This window comes from Convolutriloba macropyga, chromosome 9 (assembly GCF_964194025.1).
Source record: "Convolutriloba macropyga chromosome 9, txConMacr16.3, whole genome shotgun sequence".
NCBI classification, from domain to species: Eukaryota; Metazoa; Xenacoelomorpha; order Acoela; family Convolutidae; genus Convolutriloba; species Convolutriloba macropyga.
In genome coordinates this window covers 55,945,124-55,966,493 of record NC_134476.1, presented here as the reverse complement: position 1 = coordinate 55,966,493, position 21,370 = coordinate 55,945,124, and the positions used below count along the sequence as shown (strand labels likewise).

Below are 21,370 nucleotides of genomic sequence, written 5' to 3'. Positions count from 1 at the left end.
TCTCTACCGGCTGATTAGGGCTTCATATCTGCAAGGCACTCTTTCAGCTCCAATATCACTATGAGTTCGTTGACTTCCAACTCTTGTTCGCTGTCGTGCCGCAATGTAGGCTTCCTTCTCGTCTTTTCTCATGATCTTCACTCGATCGACCTCGGCGTAGAATTGATATGCTAGGTTCGCCTTTTTTCTGCCCGATGTAGTTGTCTTGGCTGGTAGTCTCTGCTTGACTCTTCTGTCCCTTGGTATTTGTATTTCCTCTTCTGTATCGCTTTCTCTTGTGATCATTTTGTCTTCATTGCTCAACAACTGGATGATATATATAGGTTGCGTGACACCAGTGAAGTCAAATCTAGCATTAATTGCAGAGTGCCTAGCGGTGTCAAATATAAACAAGAATTTACGTAAGAAATTGTGACTTTTGCAGTGAAACAAGAACTGGTAAATTGAATCTTGAATTGTTCATAGGAAAATTTTGCATTGTGGCATTTAGCACTGCAGAGATATAGCGCTTTGAAGTTAGTGATGTGATCTTTCGCTGTAATTGAAAGTTGACTGAATGACTGTAAAAAGTTTATTTAGGGACCTTTTTCTGGTGAGAATTGAATGAATTTATTGGTCATAAAAAATTCACGATCAATTTAAACACTTTCTTAGATATTGGTTGTTATTATCTCCTTTTGATGGTCTTTTTCAATCTTGACGCCCTTTAAAGAGAAATAGGGCTGCTATTTTCTGCATTGAATTGGGTGCCTTTTTGCGTAAGTCAGTTTATTTTGAATTCTCGGAAACTGTTGTCATTTCTCAGGAGTAATGGCCGCTTTTCCTGATCACGTTTTGGCCATGCTAAAATTGTTTTGTGAACGATTCCCTTTTTTGCTCTTTTCGGAATTTTCAATAATTTCACACATTAAAGAAGCACTTGACGATTGTCGGATTAAGTCTGTTTCTAGGACTGGACAGAGAAGGTTGTGTCACAGACAGAGACGTTGCTACAGCCCAATCCTGCCCTCAGGGCGGAGGCATTTGTGAACAGCGTGTTTGACAGGAAGGTGCCAGAGCACATGACAATCACGGAACAGCTCGGATGCTACTTTGAGGACGCGGGGGCCGATATAGGGCAACATACGTCTTATGGCACACTTCTCAAAAGTTAGTCATATGTAACAGAGCACTCATTGAGACATTTTTATTGAGCTCCGTCACGAAAACCAACTTGTTGTAATCTTGTAATACTTAAACAAGATGGCTCTTGATACAGAAAGTTTTAACATAGCGAGAGAAAATGATTAGACGTACATAATTAGCTATAAAAAGTTGCGAACATAACAAATCTATAGAAAAGTTATTTGTTGAAAAGTTTATTTTGAAACAAACGTTTTCAAAAGTGTTCCATAAAATTGCTTTCAGCCGTCAATTTTGGAGCATTGCTGTACCAATATGTTTTGGAAATGCTTCTTGGAAAATTTTGACGAAAAATTATTATTTTAGTCATATTTTTGACCGCCTAAAAAACTTGACATAAGGCAAATGTTTCACTAAGGAGAACTGCAAACTAATGTTTTTTTGATTTTGGCTTTTAACCATCTGGTAAACCTGTAGTATAAACTGGGAAGCATATCAAATAGGACAGAAATTACTGCCGCACTAAGAAAAATAGAGCGGGTTAGCAAAATACGACGTTTTTGGACAACTGATTGACCTAAATTTTTTGAAACTGTTTTTAGAGCAAAACTAAGGCAAGCAAAGTCGTCAATCATATGCAAAGAAATTGATAAAATCTGTGAAAAAAGATATTTTTGGAAGCAATTCTAAGCACATTAAACAGTTCAAAGTTAGTAAACAATTGAAAACTCATAAAAGAACGTAATTATGATCAACGGCAACCAAAAAAATTGGTAATGTCGGAAAATAATCTTTTTAAAATCAGTTTTTCCAAGAAAAGTTTGGCTCTAATGATTTCAATGCCAGTACCGAATAAAAATACAAAATTAAAATTACAAATGCAGTTATATAGAAAATTTGAATAATTATGCAGAACAGATGCAAATACCATAAAGTTTTGATAAACGTGCGCTTAAATTTGCTTCAAATTTACAATAGAAAAACGGCGGGTTGAAAAGATGCTGGTAAATGAGTGCCATTGAGTCCACTGACGAACCTAAATGCCGAAACAGGCCACAAAAGGTACCAGACCATCAAAATAGAAAGCTTTTCAGAATTTGCTTTGAAAACAACCAAGGTTAAAAATAAATTATCTGAGAATTTTAAAAAATGCTGAATTTTTGTACTAAACTTGGCAGTACCAAAACAATCAAATCAAAAAGATTATCAATCAAAGTAGCTAGTTGCACAACTGAATGAACTGCGAATGAAGAAAAATCAATTTGCAAAAAATGCTTAGTAACTGAAATGAGCCTGAAGTGCTCGCTTTTTGTTTCTCTCGTTTTTTTAAAACTTCGAATCGATTCTTGAATGTTTATGCTGTTTTTGTTGTAAGATACCAAACGTTTTTCCATGACATTGAGTTTTCAAAACGTAATAAACAGGTAACCAGCGCGTGTTGTTTTGTTAGAACCTAAGCTGCTTAAATATTCTTTTGAATGCTTAAAAGGATAAGGTAGTCTTTTAAGTGCGTATTTGGAAGGGTTATATTTAAGCTAAAATGGTCACTTTTTTGGCGAATTGTGGTCAAGTTTTTCCACTTTTTTGTCTTTCATTAAATAGAAATTAAATTGACGTTGGTCACAGTTCAAGCTAGATCCTTTGATGACTGAGTTTTGAGGTACATGTTATTTTTCGAGTTTGAGTTACCAAGGAATCTTTAATGCTTGATGTTGAGTTGATTATAGCAGCAGGACATTAAGTTGAAGTAATTCTGGCTAATTAAAGAAAGTTAAAATTTTTGTCGTTTTTTAACTTTTGTCTTCTATATATCCAACCAGCTGTTTCCTATCCTACAAGTCTGTTGTCGTGTAATTTATTTAAAGAATAAAATGGCTCTGATGGCGTTTGTATGAAAAAGATAATTAGAAGTGATATTGTAGTTTTTCAAGTTCAATTGTTTGTTTTTTTTTTTGAGTTTGAGTAGTCAATAAATACTCTTTTGTGCTTGCACTGGGCCTTTGCTAAGTTTATAGCATTACAATGTTTGTTATACAGACATAAACAGCAGTAACCTTCAGCGAATCGCAAGTATTTTTTGGTGATTTCATGTTTTTTATTCTTTTTTGTCTGCTTCGGCGTGATTCTTATGTCCACGAAGATTTTTATCTTTTTCCCGTATGCTGTTACGTTTTGATCGAAAAACGTGGTATGAAACCTGAGGGGTATCCTCATTTTGAGTACTTTTGTTTCTAATTTATAACCGCCGTCAGCCTCTCAAACGGCTATTATTTAGACGCTCACCTTTTTACAATTCAAAGAATTTGAATTGTATTGGGGCTCTGTCTTTTTTTAAAGATCTGTTCACACATTTTCATGATTTTTGAAGTCAAATTGGAGTAGTGATTTTCGTCACGCCGAAACAAGAAATGGAGCGAAATGTGAGTGTTTTTGCGACGTGAAATTTTTTTGCTCTAATTTTAAAGTAGAGTGAGAAAACGGTGTTTGAACAAAAATTCGCTTTCTCGCTAGTGGTTTTTTGTTCAAATGCGTCAATTTCACTTTAATTTTTTCCTGTTTTTTTCGATTTTTTGCATCGGATTTTTTTTCTAAATGCTTTTCCCAATCCATTCGTAGTTCATTCTGGGCCTAGTTGTTCGTTTGAAAGAAAATTTCTCTTTATCTTTAGTGGTTTTTTTGTTCCCATGCGGCATTTTGACATTGATTCTAATTTTTTTTATCAATTTTTTTAATCTTATTTTTTGGAAATTGTTTTCCCAATTCATTCATAGTCAGTTTTAGGTCGAGTTTCTCGTTTAGTCAATGAAAATTCTTTGATTTGTACATCAGGACTTGTCCTGCTATGTTTTTTTAATTCGCTTTACCTTTTGATCACGTTTTTCGTTTTACATATGTCACGATTATCACGTTTGACTTTTGACTTACTTCACACACTGTTTCCTCTGAATGTATTTTAATTTCTTTCATGCATTGAATTACGCAATATAGTGAATACGGTCAAAGTCAAATGAGCAAAATCAAACGAGATGGGATAAACCAATAAAGCCCGATCATTAAGCCTTTGAGAATTAGGTTATCAAAGTTCATTAGAGTATTTGCTAGCTGATATTGTCATTAAGCTTATTAGTTTTCAGTTTAGAAGCTGAATCAAGTGTAGTTTTAGAATCTAACTAAAACTGCACGCCAAATTAGAACATTTTTTGACACTTTTTTCTGTTTCAATCCTGATGTGCAACAAGTGCGTCAACGGCGGCTATTTTCCGGCGATCTGCCGGCTATGTTTTTAATTATAGATGCACGAGATTTGTACTTTCTTCAAATTAGTCAGTTGCCATGTCAAATGTTTTTTGCTAATAATAATATCCGTGTATCCTCTCATTACGAAACAGTCTGCCTTACAACGAAGTAGTGCTCAAGTTTGTCATTTTTCAATTTTTGTTTTGTTCTTGTTTCAATATCAATTCCCTTTGTTGGTTTTTTTGGGAAAAATTAATTTCCTATCTTAAATGTATTGGTGCTGAATTTTGCGTAAAATAAGTTTTCAGGAGCTAAAACTAGTAATTTTTGTCACATCAATGCTTGCAAATGCTTAATCTGCTAGCTAGAATCTTAAAGGTTTAAAAAAAGCAAGCTACCTGAAGCTTCGGTTTCCCCTGGAAACAGGAAATGGAGCGAAATGCCAGTGTTTTGCGACGTGAAATTTTTTTTCTCTAATTTTAAAGTAGAGTGAGAAAACGGTGTTTGAACAAAAATTCGCTTTCTCGCTAGTGGTTTTTTTGTTGAAATGCGTCAATTTCACTTTGATTTTTTCCTGTTTTTTTTCGATTTTTTGCATCGGATTTTTTTTCTAAATGGTTTTCCCAATCCATTCGTAGTTCATTCTGGGCCTAGTTGTTCGTCTGAAAGAAAATTTCTCTTTATCTTTAGTGGTTTTTTTGTTCACATGCGGCATTTTGACATTGATTCTAATTTTTTTTATCAATTTTTTTAATCTTATTTTTTGGAAATTGTTTTCCCAATTCACTCATAGTCAGTTTTAGGTCTAGTTTCTCGTTTTGTCAATGAAAATTCTTTGAATTGTACATCAGGACTTGTCCTGCTATGTTTTTTTATTTCGCTTTACCTTTTGATCACGTTTTTCGTTTTACATATGTCACGATTATCACGTTTGACTTTTGACTTACTTCACACACTGTTTCCACTGAATGTATTTTAATTTCTTTCATGCATTGAATTACGCCATATAGTGAATACGGTCAAAGTCAAATGAGCAAAATCAAACGAGATTGGATAAACCGATAAAGCCCGATCATTAGGCCTTTGAGAATTAGGTTATCAAAGTTCATTAGAGTATTTGCTAGCTGATATTGTCATTAAGCTTATTAGTTTTCAGTTTAGAAGCTGAATCAAATGTAGTTTTAGAATCTAACTAAAACTGCACGCCAAATTAGAACATTTTTTGACACTTTTTTCTGTTCCAATCCTGATGTGCAACAAATGCGTCAACGGCGGCTATTTTCCGGCGATCTGCCGGCTATGTTTTTAATTTTAGATGCACGAGATTTGTACTTTCTTCAAATTAGTCAGTTGCCATGTCAAATGCTTTTTGCTAATAATAATATCCTTGTATCCTCTCATTACGAAACAGTCTGCCTTACAACGAAGTAGTGCTCAAGTTTGTCATTTTTTAATTTTTGTTTTGTTCTTGTTTCAATATCAATTCCCTTTGTTGGTTTTTTGGGAAAAATTAATTTCCTATCTTAAATGTATTTGTGCTGAATTTTGCGTAAAATAAGTTTTCAGGAGCTAAAACCAGTAATTTTTTGTCACATCAATGCTTGCAAATGCTTAATCTGCTAGCTAGAATCTTAAAGGTTTAAAAAAAGCAAGCTACCTGAAGCTTCGGTTTCCCCTGGAACCGACGAGACAATAATTTGTTTTTTGACCTCTTTTGGACTTGTTTTCTATACAACGAATACTATTTGGAAACAAAATTTGGCTTTTTATTATCTAGATATTAAATTTTGATACCCTATAAATCTTTTGTTATCCTGTTTTCAGTGTTATTAATTGCTCTTGGACGACGTTTTAAGCAATTATTGTATGCGTTTTGGTCTTTGCGCGCTTACAACACACAAAATGCAAAATTTTGGCTTCAGAGTTTTTGTGCTTCTGTTCTAGAACACCCTCTGCTAAAGTAGAATCGATTGTAGTAAAGCAAAATACAAGGAACTGTGTTTCCCCGCCTGTCGTTCGAGAGGAATTTGTCCGACGTTAGTCGGTTTGTTGTGTATATTAGCAATATTTTTTTTTGAAACATGTAAATTACTCAGACTATAACCCTAAGGTTACCCAGTGCGCGACCCCACGCGAGGACTTCCAAGATCCTGGGAAAACCACGCGAGGACTTGCAAGATCTTGCCAAGATCTTAGAAACGCTCGCGTGGAACTTGCACGTACTTGGAAACGCTCGCGTGGGAATCCAAGATCTGGGAAGTCTTTGCGTTTTCCCAAGATTTTTTGCAAACTAGGGAGAATGGTTATTTATTGCAGAATAACGTTGTGCTTACTTGTTAAAGGCCTTTTCTGGGTTAAAAAAGCAGAAAAACCAAGAAGATCACCCTTCCAGGAAATACTGTGGTTCTTGGAAGTCTTGCCGTGGGAACCCAAGATCTGGCAAGTCTTGGCGTGTTTCTCTGAATTTTCTTGGAAACTAGAGAAAAAGCTAATTTAACGTGAATGACGTTGTCGATAATCATTTCAAGTCGTTTCTGGGATAGAAAAGACGCCGAAATCAAGAAAGTCAGTTTTCCAGGAAAAACTGTGGTTCCTGTAAGTGTTGCCTTGGGAGCGTTCAATGTGCAAAGCAATTGTTATAAGTTGATGTACTTGGTACTTTGATACATTAACACGCATCCAGCAACAGTGAAGTAGGAAAAAAAGTAACAATGCTCTTTCATACAACACGAAAGTACCCCAAATCGAGAAAATGATTTCTGTGATTTGATTTTCACCTCTGAACTTGTTAGAAACGTCTTCAAAGAGTGTTCCCACTAGGCACAGGCACATAAAACATTTGACCCTTGCTGTAGAAATTAAGACATGAAATTAGGTCGGAGCAAATTGTTTGAAAATATTTGCTAAATAGAAAAATTTTACGTGAAAAGACGGACATTAACTTTGGAAAGCAAAGCAGGATCCATACGGAGCGTTCAATGTGCAGAGCAATTGTTATGAGTTGATGTACTTGGTACTTTGACACATTAACAAGCAGCCAGCAACAGTCAAGTGGGAAAAGAAGTAACAATGCTCTTCCATACAACACGAAATTACCCCAAATTGAGGAAAAAACTATTTTTGTGATATGATTTTTACCTCTGAAAATGTTGGATACGCCACCAATGAAAGTTCCCATTAGGCGCCGACACATCAAACATTTCACCCTTGCTGTAGAAATTAAGACGTAATTTGGTCTGAGCAAATTTTTTGAAATTATTTGCTAAAAAGAAAAATTTTACGTGAAAAGACGAACATTAACTTTGGAAAGCAAAGCAGCATCCACATGGAGCGTTCAATGTGCAAAGCACTTGTTATGAGTTGATGTACTTGGTACTTTGACACATTAACAAGCATCCAGCAACAGTCAAGTAGGAAAGGAAGTAACAATGCTCTTTCATACAACACGAAATTACCCCAATCGAGGAAAAAACTATTTTTGTGGTATGATTTTTACCTCTGAAAATGTTGGATACGCCACCAATGAGTGTTCCCATTAGGCGCCGACACATCAAACATTTCACCCTTGCTGTAGAAATTAAGACATGTAATTTGGTCTGAGCAATTTGTTTGAAATTATTTGCTAAAAAGAAAAATTTTACGTGAAAAGACGGACATTATTTCTGGAAAGCAAAAGCGCATCCATTCGGAGCATTCATTGTGCCGAAAAATTAGCATGGCTTCATCGCCTTGGTATTTTGACACCTTAACACGCAGCCAGCTTCAGGAAAAGAGGAAAAAAAGTAACAATGCTGTTTCATTCAACACGAAATTACCCCAAATCGAGGAAAAAACTATTTCTGTGATTTGACTTTCACCTCTAAACTTGTTAGAAACGTCTTCAAAGAGTGTTCCCACTAGGCACAGGCACATAAAACTTTTGACCCTTGCTGTAGAAATTAAGACATGAAATTAGGTCTGAGCAAATTGTTTGAAAGTAATTGCTAAATAGACAAATTTTACGTGAAAAGACGGACATTAACTTTGGAAAGCAAAGCAGCATCCATACGGAGCGTTCAATGTACAGAGCAATTGTTATGAGTTGATGTACTTGGTACTTTGACACATTAACACGCAGCCAGCAACAGTGAAGTAGGAAAAGAAGTAACAATGCTCTTCCATACAACACGAAATTACCCCAAATTGAGGAAAAAAACTATTTTTGTGGTATGATTTTTACCTCTGAAAATGTTGGATACGCAACCAATGAAAATTCCCATTAGGCGCAAACACATCAAACTTTTCACCCTTGCTGTAGAAATTAAGACATGTAATTTGGTCTGAGCAAATTGTTTGAAATTATTTGCTAAAAAGAAAAATTTTACGTGAAAAGACGAACATTAATTTTGGAAAGCAAAGCAGCATCCATATGGAGCGTTCAATGTGCAAAGCAATTGTTATGAGTTGATGTACTTGGTACTTTGACACATTAACACGCATCCAGCAACAGTGAAATAGGAAAAGAAGTAACAAAGCTCTTTCATACAACACGAAATTACCCCAAATCGAGGAAAAAATATTTTCTGTGTTTTGATTTTCACCTCTAAACTTGTTAGAAACGTCTTCAAAGAGTGTTCCCACTAGGCACAGACACATAAAACACTTGACCCTTGCTGTAGAAATTAAGACATGTAATTTGGTCTGAGCAAATTGTTTGAAATTATTTGCTAAAAGAAAAATTTTACGTGAAAAGACGAACATTAATTTTGGAAAGCAAAGCAGCATCTATATGGAGCGTTCAATCTGCAAAGCAATTGTTATGAGTTGATGTACTTGGTACTTTGACACATTAGCACGCATCCAGCAACAGTGAAGTAGGAAAAGAAGTAACAAAGCTCTTTCATACAACACGAAATTACCCCAAATCGAGGAAAAAAATCATTTCTGTGTTTTGATTTTCACCTCTAAACTTGTTAGAAACGTCTTCAAAGAGTGTTCCCACTAGGCACAGACACATAAAACACTTGACCCTTGCTGTAGAAATTAAGACATGTAATTTGGTCTGAGCAAATTGTTTGAAATTATTTGCTAAAAAGAAAAATTTTACGTGAAAAGACGAACATTAACTTTGGAAAGCAAAGCAGCATCCATATGGAGCGTTCAATGTGCAAAGCAACTGTTATGAGTTGATGTACTTGGTACTTTGACTCATTAACACGCATCCAGCAACAGTGAAGTAGGAAAAGAAGTAACAAAGCTCTTTCATACAACACGAAATTACCCCAAATCGAGGAAAAAAATCATTTCTGTGTTTTGATTTTCACCTCTAAACTTGTTAGAAACGTCTTCAAAGAGTGTTCCCACTAGGCACAGACACATAAAACACTTGACCCTTGCTGTAGAAATTAAGACATGTAATTTGGACTGAGCAAATTGTTTGAAATTATTTGCTAAAAAGAAAAATTTTACGTGAAAAGACGAACATTAACTTTGGAAAGCAAAGCAGCATCCATATGGAGCGTTCAATGTGCAAAGCAATTGTTATGAGTTGATGTACTTGGTACCTTGACTCATTAACACGCATCCAGCAACAGTGAAGTAGGAAAAGAAGTAACAAAGCTCTTTCATACAACACGAAATTACCCCAAATCGAGGAAAAAAATCATTTCTGTGTTTTGATTTTCACCTCTAAACTTGTTAGAAACGTCTTCAAAGAGTGTTCCCACTAGGCACAGACACATAAAACACTTGACCCTTGCTGTAGAAATTAAGACATGTAATTTGGTCTGAGCAAATTGTTTGAAATTATTTGCTAAAAAGAAAAATTTTACGTGAAAAGACGAACATTAACTTTGGAAAGCAAAGCAGCATCCATATGGAGCGTTCAATGTGCAAAGCAATTGTTATGAGTTGATGTACTTGGTACCTTGACTCATTAACACGCATCCAGCAACAGTGAAGTAGGAAAAGAAGTAACAAAGCTCTTTCATACAACACGAAATTACCCCAAATCGAGGAAAAAAATCGTTTCTGTGTTTTGATTTTCACCTCTAAACTTGTTAGAAACGTCTTCAAAGAGTGTTTCCACTAGGCACAGACAGATAAAACATTTGACCCTTGCTGTAGAATTTAAGACATGTAATTTGGTCTGAGCAAATTGTTTGAAATTATTTGCTAAAAAGAAAAATTTTACGTGAAAAGACGAACATTAACTTTGGAAAGCAAAGCAGCATCCAAATGGAGCGTTCAATGTGCAAAGCAATTGTTATGAGTTGATGTACTTGGTACCTTGACTCATTAACACGCATCCAGCAACAGTTAAGTAGGAAAAGAAGTAACAAAGCTCTTTCATACAACACGAAATTACCCCAAATCGAGGAAAAAAATCATTTCTGTGTTTTGATTTTCACCTCTAAACTTGTTAGAAACGTCTTCAAAGAGTGTTCCCACTAGGCACAGACACATAAAACACTTGACCCTTGCTGTAGAAATTAAGACATGTAATTTGGTCTGAGCAAATTGTTTGAAATTATTTGCTAAAAAGAAAAATTTTACGTGAAAAGACGAACATTAACTTTGGAAAGCAGAGCAGCATCCATATGGAGCGTTCAATGTGCAAAGCAATTGTTATGAGTTGATGTACTTGGTACCTTGACTCATTAACACGCATCCAGCAACAGTGAAGTAGGAAAAGAAGTAACAAAGCTCTTTCATACAGCACGAAATTACCCCAAATCGAGGAAAAAAATCATTTCTGTGTTTTGATTTTCACCTCTAAACTTGTTAGAAACGTCTTCAAAGAGTGTTCCCACTAGGCACAGACACATAAAACATTTGACCCTTGCTGTAGAAAATAAGACATGTAATTTGGTCTGAGCAAATTGTTTGAAATTATTTGCTAAAAAGAAAAATTTTACGTGAAAAGACGAACATTAACTTTGGAAAGCAAAGCAGCGTCCATATGGAGCGTTCAATGTGCAAAGCAATTGTTATGAGTTGATGTACTTGGTACTTTGACTCATTAACACGCATCCAGCAACAGTGAAGTAGGAAAAGAAGTAACAAAGCTCTTTCATACAACACGAAATTACCCCAAATCGAGGAAAAAAATCATTTCTGTGTTTTGATTTTCACCTCTAAACTTGTTAGAAAAGTCTTCAAAGAGTGTTCCCACTAGGCACAGACACATAAAACATTTGACCCTTGCTGTAGAAATTAAGACATGAAATTAGGTCTGAGCAAATTGTTTGAAATTATTTGCTAAAAAGAAAAATTTTACGTGAAAAGACGAACATTAACTTTGGAAAGCAAAGCAGCATCCAAATGGAGCGTTCAATGTGCAAAGCAATTGTTATGAGTTGATGTACTTGGTACCTTGACTCATTAACACGCATCCAGCAACAGTTAAGTAGGAAAAGAAGTAACAAAGCTCTTTCATACAACACGAAATTACCCCAAATCGAGGAAAAAAATCATTTCTGTGTTTTGATTTTCACCTCTAAACTTGTTAGAAACGTCTTCAAAGAGTGTTCCCACTAGGCACAGAGACATAAAACACTTGACCCTTGCTGTAGAAATTAAGACATGTAATTTGGTCTGAGCAAATTGTTTGAAATTATTTGCTAAAAAGAAAAATTTTACGTGAAAAGACGAACATTAACTTTGGAAAGCAAAGCAGCATCCATATGGAGCGTTCAATGTGCAAAGCAATTGCTATGAGTTGATGTACTTGGTACTTTGACTCATTAACACGCATCCAGCAACAGTGAAGTAGGAAAAGAAGTAACAAAGCTCTTTCATACAACACGAAATTACCCCAAATCGAGGAAAAAATCATTTCTGTGTTTTGATTTTCACCTCTAAACTTGTTAGAAAAGTCTTCAAAGAGTGTTCCCACTAGGCACAGACACATAAAACATTTGACCCTTGCTGTAGAAATTAAGACATGAAATTAGGTCTGAGCAAATTGTTTGAAATTATTTGCTAAATAGAAAAATTTTACGTGAAAAGACGGACATTAACTTCGGAAAGCAAAGCAGCATCCATACGGAGCGTTCAATGTGCAAAGCAATTGGTATGAGTTGATATCCATGGTACTTTGACAAATTAACACGAAGCCAGCTACAGCGAAAGAGGAAAAGAAATAACGCAGAAATACATCTCCTTGGCAGTTTTTGAAGACAATTTAATCATGTTCAACAATATTACACAAAACTGAACACAATAGGAAGCTTCCACATTTATAAACAATGCATGGAGAAATCAACGAGGAGGCTGGGAGGAGTTTGAAATCATTTTCTGGTTCTATGGTAAAATGCAGATGTCGAGCTTCAAGTGAGTTTTGGAGACAGTCCTTTATTTCTTTATCGGTGCAATCCTGTTCAGCTATGGATACAAGACTCGACACAGTTTTGAAGGACCTGACATACACATAAAGATCAGAGTTTGATGAAATAAATTCCTCTATACGTCCAATTTTAGTGGTAGAACCAGCTTTTGTTTTAGCAGTATATGTAGAAAAATGGGCGCATCCGGTTCCTTTGCAGCTACTTTTGTGAGCAAAAAACTTTCTTTTGCTCAGAGTTATCTTCAAATAACTTTGAAACGGCTCTGACGGCTGCAAATGGGCAGGCAATCTGGTTTCAACAATTTTGTTTGAAAGCCTAACTTCGTTGCTGTAATTACTTTTTTGTCTTTGCTATACGTTGAATTTACGTAGGTATCTTTTCACAACGAGGTCAGGTGTTGCTTGAGAACTGACTGTTTGCGAGACCGTACGCGTTAATTGGTAATTGGCGCTTTCAAATCCCATTGCCGAAATTGCAGCCAATGAACCTTTTGATTGAACTTGGTCTGCCAAAAGACGAAGCGAGTGCATGTTATAAACTTCAGCCGAGTCAGTAAAAAACGACGTCACTTTTTTCTGATAAACTTCAATAAGGGAACGCGCTTCGCGAATTACGTTTGTAGCCGAAATTTCGGCGAGCATTCTTATTGCCAGCGATAACAAACAGAAATGGGCAAATAAATTTTCATGAATTACACCGTGTAGTGCTGATAGCCCATAAAACGTGAAATTTCTCAACTCAGACGCCTTCCAATACTTAATCAAGTCGAGAGATCGGAACTTCCTTCCAAACCCACTTGGGAAAATGATTGAATTTAACCGATTCGAAACAACTTCTGAATTCCTTTTGCTCAATCTTTTCTGGTGAAGGTTGAACAGAAAAGTTTTAACGACACCGAGCAAAGCTTGGTGCATATAATCGATGATAGCAGCATTCGGCAATTCTAAAGTGTCTTCGAGGACAGATGGCCCTAAACACATAGATCAAAAAATTGAACAATCAATTTCTTATCAACTCTATTGAAAGATCGAAAGTCAACAAAAGAATTTACCTCTAAGTCCTCTGAACGGCGCCAGAGCATGCCCATTCGCAAGAGTTTTCAAAATTTGTCGTCGGCTTGATGTGGTTCGCTTTGCTGCGGAGCAACTGTAAGGATAAATCCAAACTTGTTTAGTTGATGCTCTGCGACCCATGGCAAAACAATTTGGACAGCCGTACCTTCCGTTAAATTGAGTCTGGTTAATTACGGACGCTTTTGCGACCGCATCAAAAACGGCAAAAGGGCATTTTACTCTCACCTAAACACAAAAGTCAATCCAATTTAATGAAAAAGGACAAAAAGATAAAGCAAAAGAAGACTACCTGGATGTTTCTCTGATTGAAGTCCAATTCAAATCCTTCTTCAATCAGTTGCTTCATTTGATTTTTCAGACAATGCAGGAAAACATCCCAATTTGGCTTTCCAACTCCTCCGAACAAGGCCGCCAGTATATGGTTTTTATATTGCGATCGAATCGAACATGGTAAATTCGCAACTTGAAACCAAACAGGGTAGAGTTGGTATTTACATGATTTACTGGGCGAAATTCCGTCGGTGTTTATGATTAAATAAATTGTTTTAACGGAATCGTTAGATACAGAAGGCAGCTTCAAAACTTTCTCAGGAATCCAGTTTTTACTTTGATCCAAAATATAGAGATTCTCTTCGATCACTTTTGATAGCAGTGGTTTGATATTCAAAGTCAGGCAGACTCCATTAGAGCAAATTGTTTTTGATACTGAGTTCAATAAATTTGATTGATACGTTTGTATCGAGTTGAAACTCGGCAAGTTATTTGATGCTGGCATACATTGAGCGACTAGACAGTGTACAGATTTCAGCGCTCGATCAGAAAGAGAGTGCTGAGTGGCTATCTGCAGTAATTGAGAACGATAATCATTCAATGAAAGCAAAGAATTTTCAAATAACTTTTCCTCTTCGTAGCCCTCATCTTGTGTAGATGAGCCTGAACTTGAATCCGGAGACTCATGCTAAGTAGGGGCGTCATCATCAGAGTCGGAAGAACAGATTTGATCCCAGATCAGGACATCTTTTTGCGGCGTTGAATGCAAGGGGGCCAAAAACTCAGAATCAGGTAATTCACTCATAGAACAGTCATCGTTACTTTTTTGAGTCTCCGAGTCTGAAGAATGCGCACTGGTGGCGCTAGGAACCTCCGGTAAAGCAAATACTTCAATCTTTCTTCTTCTTCTGTAGGGTATAAAAGTTGGCTTTGTCACCCTTCTTTTTCTTCTATTGTTTTCTAGTTGCGATTTGAAAGGAATTTGTGGTTTTTCTGAGTTCAATTCAGTTCGCTCTGTCCCAGGGATCGGTGGGGAAATCTCACTTTCACTGCTTTCGTTATCTGCATCTTGTTCTTCAGCTGGTGGCTCAATAATATTATTTTCAATCTCCTCAACTCTTTCCTCATGAGAAGCATCACTATTACAATCATTCTCAGCAAACACTTTGCCGGATCGAGTTCGCGTAGCAAAAACGTATGGATCCGCGCCATGAAATTCCACGTGAGGGCATTGGCAGTTTATTCGATTTGGCCCGAAATAACCTCCACTGTAAAGAACTGTTATTTCCTGCCCCGGTAAGATAGACTTTTCGCCCACTTTGATGTACAGTAAACTTTCCTTTTGTTGTGGATCATAGAATGAGTTGTTCCTGCATGAAGAATTGATAAATGATGCAGGCCCGAGCATAAGGAGTTTCTCAGCACTTGACAAATCAAAAATTGAGAAATCATTTTCTCCATCCTTTATGTCCGCAACGCTTATTGGTGCCAGAAAACCGAACAGAAAAGGTATTCGGCAACCTGCGGGAAGTAAATTTTTCGCAAAAACACCGTAGCTGACGAAGCCACCGTCTCTTGAATAATTACCCCACAACGGTTTAATATCCACAATATTTTTCAGCATTTCGTACGATTTCTCGACTTTTTGATACAGCTCACTTTTTTCCAATTCGGACCTCGTAGGCATGTCAGGTGTTACTTCAAATGCAATCTTATGACTATTGTTTTTCTCTGAGTCAACAAATCTTCTGGTGAGCAGACCATCAATTCTCGCCAAATCTTTCCAATTAACATTCATTCTATCGAAAATAATACGCACTTTAAATGAGAAATTTTAGTTTCATTAAACACTGAGCAAAAACGCTAAAGAAACCTCAATTCTCTGAAAAAAAAAAACGATAAACGGTTTTACGTTACTGTAAAGTAAATAATTCTTGAGAGTATTAAAATGAATAGCTTCATCCGAAAGTAAAAAACAAACAATGAACAAAATGAGTTTCAGGTTAAAGAAAAAAGACTGCATATAATATAAAACAGAGAAAAATCTGGATACCAAATAGATTAACATAGAGATCAAATATATTTCATCTGGTTATCATTGGAAAGGAGAAAATAATAAAGAAAACTGACTCAAAATAACAAACAATAATATTTTTTGGACACCAACATACAAGAAGCAACATTAACATCATAGATGTTTCGAAGAAAGCGGCCAATCTTTAATTTTCCAAGCTTCACTCATTGTTTTCCAATAGCGCAGGAACATTGACTTTTTGTGGCTTCCGCAAGTCCAGTCCTTTTTGATTAATGCTACTCTTAGCATGCTCCCATTGATTTGGATACCTCTGCTCTAGTGCCCGTCGAATTGCATCTACCTTTCTATCAGAGAGCCTCGATCTTGTCTTTTCATCAGATTTCGAAGGGTCAATCATTCCCTCTTTGAGCTCCGTTACGGTGAATAGCGCACATGCCATTCGTATTCCATAAACTCCAGGGCGATTTCCCTCAATTGAGGACAGATTCACGTCATCAAACCAGATGTCCTCTGTCGATGTCTGTTGCGTTGGAGCAGTAGCACTGTTCGAAGCCGAACTGTCAGTGGAGAACGTGAGCCGCTCAAGGAACTGTCTCTGTCGTCTCATCTCTCTGCGTGACTGGTCCAGGCTGTCTTTCACGCTTCTCATAACCCCACACAGACTTCCAATCAAACTCTCAGAGAGAACAGAATCAACCGAAGTTTTTCGCATCTCTTTCTTTTTCTCCAAGTTATCAATTACTTTTGGATTATTACTACAAGCTGCGTTTTCGTCAGAGAATGACACTTGCAGCTTTTTAGCGGGAGGCTCGTAATTTTCTTTTTCGGAATCGGAATCGGAGCTCATTTCCTGGGTTTTTTCTCCCGACAACACTGAAGTAATTTCACCCATTGACACACTTTTTCTACCAGCGTTGCCCTTTTTTTCATCATCATTTTCGGTCGCGCTTTCAGCTCCACTCGATTCGCTTTCCAAGAAAGCTAAAAGTTTTTTTTAGCCTTGCTGGGTTTTTCAGCTCTCTGAGCCTGATTGTCGTTAGATGTACCCTTTGTTCGAACATTTTTCTTCCCACCTTGGCTGACTTTTGAGGCAGAGGAGTGGCAACTTTCCGAAATGTTCAAAAAATCCAAATGATTTACGGAAACATCGGGGTTGCTCTCATCCAGCTTCCGCACTAGATTGTCTCGCTTCTTGGCCACTTTTTCATACGATCCCTTGCGAAGCATTAAGCCTTCGAAACGATTTCCTTTATGATACAACCAAATTGCCTGTCCCTCTATCAGCTCGAATTTTTCTTTTCTTGACAATTTATCACCCCAGTCCGGATGGTCCAACGGAAGAATGTCATACCTTTTGTCCTGTTGATAAAAGACTAGGAAATGAGTATTTTTCTGATCTTGCGTGTAGACAACACCACGGTCTCTCGGTGATCTATTTGAGGCAGGCATTAGATTCTCTGAAATTTGTTAAAACTTAAGACATTTAAGCACAAGTGAAATCAATTTGAAACAACCCTCATTTCAATATTAAAAAGATTACAGGGACTCCGTTTAATGAGTGAGTTAAAGAGTGAACATTTTGAAACATCCAGTAAAGCAAGCAAATCGGCGTATACAATCATAAGGTTTCAATTAAGATTCAGCTTTTCTTCAACTCTAAACGATTGTTTTTCAATTGTGTCAGTTTTCCTTCAACTTTCAGATTTTGCTGCTTGCTCTCTCTCGTTTTTGGCGCTTCGCCTCGCGGCCTAGGCGACTAATAGCTTCCTTTGCCTCCGGCCAACAATTGCGCTTGAACCGATCCAGAACAGCTTTCTTGATAAGTGCGGTTTTTGTGACGTCAAGAGATGTCCTATACCCCTCACCAGAACGAGACGGATCGCACATCTGTGTTAACAACTCGGTTTGCGTAAACAACTCTTTCGCTAAATTAACCCCATACTTGGAAGGCTTCGAACCAGGTATCTTTCTTAGATTCAATTCGCCGTACATCAAGCTAGCCGTTTCGTCCGTCTCAATCTCAGAAGTGGCCGGTATCGCTTTTAAAACTCTTGAGTTCTAACTTTCTTCTTAGCTTTTGACACTCCTCTATCTCCTTATCAAACTTCTCCACACTTTCGTTCAGCTCGGAAATAATTTTTTGCAGTTCTTCGCTATTACAAGGTTCTTCGTCACCAAAAATTTGTGGAGAAGAAACAACGCCACTCATTCTGCTCTAAAAAAAACTTTCATTGACAGCCAACGTTCAAAACTCAACCAACAGTCTTAAGGAAAAAGCAAATGAGGAACACAAAGAAGTTAATTTATATCAGAAAATAGAGAAATCACATCCATAGACAGATACACAAGCTACTGGTAGAGCCCCATCAGTAATTTTACTCTTCAATTATAAATCAAACAACTGATTTTTACCAAAGCAATCTTTGCAACTGATTTCAGCAAAACAACTTTTACAAGACCAGATCATGCATTTTTCACAGAGAAACAAATCTTTTTGGAAAAGGTTGCTACCGCAGTTGCATTCAAAAGCTGGGCACATCGGCGCTGCAATAATTGTTCGTTTTCGGAAGTCAAGCTTAAGTTGATGTCGTTCACGAAAAGAATAAAGCCAATCCCAGCTGGTCTTTTTCGCGCTCTTCCATGTTTCAGGCACCACACTGTCAGTGCTTTTCAACATTTCGAACACACGCTCCCTGACATTAGTCCAAGTGCGTATATGACCTGCCTCCGCTAACTTCTTGAGTACTCTTGATATCTTTTTCTCAGAATCGTCAGAGATTAACTTGTTCGATTTCTTCGCCTCTCTCTTCAAATGATCACGGATAGTTTGCTCGGGAATTCCATACCTGTCCCGTACTGTTGACACTTGATAACCATCTTCTCGTATCAGTAGTATGGCCAACTCCAAATCCTTCTTATCGTACGATTCCGTTTTGACTTTTATATAATTGCGTGGCATAGCTTCACTGAAACAAACTTCACGTATAAAACATCCATATAGAAACTAAATAGGAAGTTTGTTCTTTAAAACTGCAAAAAAACAATAACTATCTGATAAAAATGATAAACGGAAAATGATGAAAAGTCCTTAACTAAACCCAACAAATGCGTAAAAAATACCCTTAAAAACCTCATCTTGAAAACTTTATTAAGAACGGATGAATTTTTATGATGAATAAGTCAACGAATGTTCTACAAATCTTTCTAAAAAAAAAAGAAGCATTAAGCGTTTTGAAAAATAATTTCAAGTCCATCCACTTGAAGGATGTTTCATGAAAGAAAAATCACTTGACTAACACTGAAAGCTCATTTTAGGAGCCCTAAACAGAAGAAAAATCCTATTTCCGTTTTTAGTAACAAAAAATAGAGAGTTTTGTCCAAATAAAGAATGCTTCTTTCGAGAAAACGAAAGAAACGGCTAAAATAAAGTGAAATTTTCAAAATTAACCGCAATAAAAATTTGATGGGTGCATTCTACGCGTATCTAGCCTAGAAAAACAGGGTTAAAAGCGCATTGACTTCAATTAACTTTTTGACCGAAAAATGAGAACAAAGCTTTCTAAAAAAAAAAGAAGCATTAAGCGTGTTGAAAAATGTTTTCAAGTCCATCCACTTACAGGATGTTTCAGGAAAGAAAATTCACTTTACTAGCACTTAAAGCTTGATTTAGGAGCCCTAAACAGAAGAAAAATCCTATTTTCATTTTAAGTAACGAAAAATAGAGAGTTTTCTCCAAATAAAGAATGCTTCTTTCGAGAAAACGAAAGAAACGGCTAAAATAAGGTGAAATTTTCAAAATTACCCGCAATAAAAATTTGTTGCGTGCATTCTACGCGTATCCAGCCTAGAAAATCAGGGTTACAAGCGCATTGAACTCATATAAATTTTTGACCAAAAAATGAGAACAAAACTTACTAAAAAAAAAGAAGCATTAAGCGTTTTGAAAAATGTTTTCAAGTCCATCCACTTACAGGATGTTTCATGACAGAAAATTCACTTGACTAGCACTGAAAGCCTATTTTAGGAGCACTTAACAGAAGAAAAATCCTATTTCCGTTTTTAGTAACGAAAAATAGAGAGTTTTGTTCAAAAAAAGAATGCTTCTTTCGAGAAAACGAAAGAAACGGCTAAAATAGAGTGAAATTTTCAAAATTACTCGCAATAAAAATTTGATGCGTGCATTGTACGCGTATCCAGCCTAGGAAATCAGGGTTACAAGCGCATTGAACTCAAATAACTTTTCGACCGAAAAATGAGAACAAAACTTACTAAAAAAAAAGAAGCATTAAGCGTTTTGAAAAATGTTTTCAAGTCCATCCACTTACAGGATGTTTCATGACAGAAAATTCACTTGACTAGCACTGAAAGCCTATTTTAGGAGCCCTGAACAGAACAAAAATCCTATTTCCGTTTTTGTAACGAAAAAATAGAGAGTTTTGTCCAAAAAAAAAATGCTTCTTTCGAGAAAACGAAAGAAACGGCTAAAATAGAGTGAAATTTTCAAAATTACCCGCAATAAAAATTTGTTGCGTGCATTCTACGCGTATCCAGCCTAGAAAGTCAGGGTTACAAGTGCATTGACTTCATATAGCTTTTTGACCGAAAAATGAGAACAAAGCTTACTAAAAAAAAAGAAGCATTAAGCGTTTTGAAAAATGGTTTCAAGTCCATCCACTTACAGGATGTTTCATGACAGAAAATTCACTTGACTAGCACTGAAAGCCTATTTTAGGAGCCCTGAACAGAACAAAAATCCTATTTCCGTTTTTGTAACGAAAAAATAGAGAGTTTTGTCCAAAAAAAAAAAAATGCTTCTTTCGAGAAAACGAAAGAAACGGCTAAAATAGAGTGAAATTTTCAAAATTACCCTTAATAAAAATTTGATAAGTGCATTCTAGGCGTATGCAGCCTAGAAAAACAGGGTTACAATCGCATTGACTTCAAATAACTTTTTGACCGAAAAATGAGAACAAAACTTTCTAAAAAAAAAAGAGGCATTAAGAGTTTTGAAAAAAGTTTTCAAGTCGGGCCATTTACGGAATGCTTGACGCCAAAATGACCACCTGGCTAGCAATATGAACTCAATTCAGGAACTTTAAATAGAAGAAATTGCGCGATAAAAGATCAAACTAAGTAATATTTACAAATAACTTTACAAAGGCTTGATTCTCTTATCAAATTTCAGATCTTTGTCAAAGTTAGTTGGTATTTTCTTCAGGATCTTTTGTTTATTGGGTTGTAGTGATGATAAAAGGGGGGCCTCCTGACAAGTGCCAAACTCCCCAACAACGATTCCTTTTTGGGGG

General features: G+C 36.4%; 1 protein-coding gene across 1 annotated transcript in view; it reads left to right on the top strand.

Annotated features, from left to right (window-relative positions):
* Positions 1 to 21,370, top strand: part of LOC142345872 (endophilin-B1-like) — a 276,037-nt gene that overhangs the window by 182,736 nt on the left and 71,931 nt on the right. Inside the window, exon 3 of the mRNA XM_075398301.1 lies at positions 951 to 1,149. Coding sequence (XP_075254416.1) covers positions 951 to 1,149 — 199 coding nt within the window. The remainder of the gene's footprint in view (positions 1 to 950; positions 1,150 to 21,370) is intronic.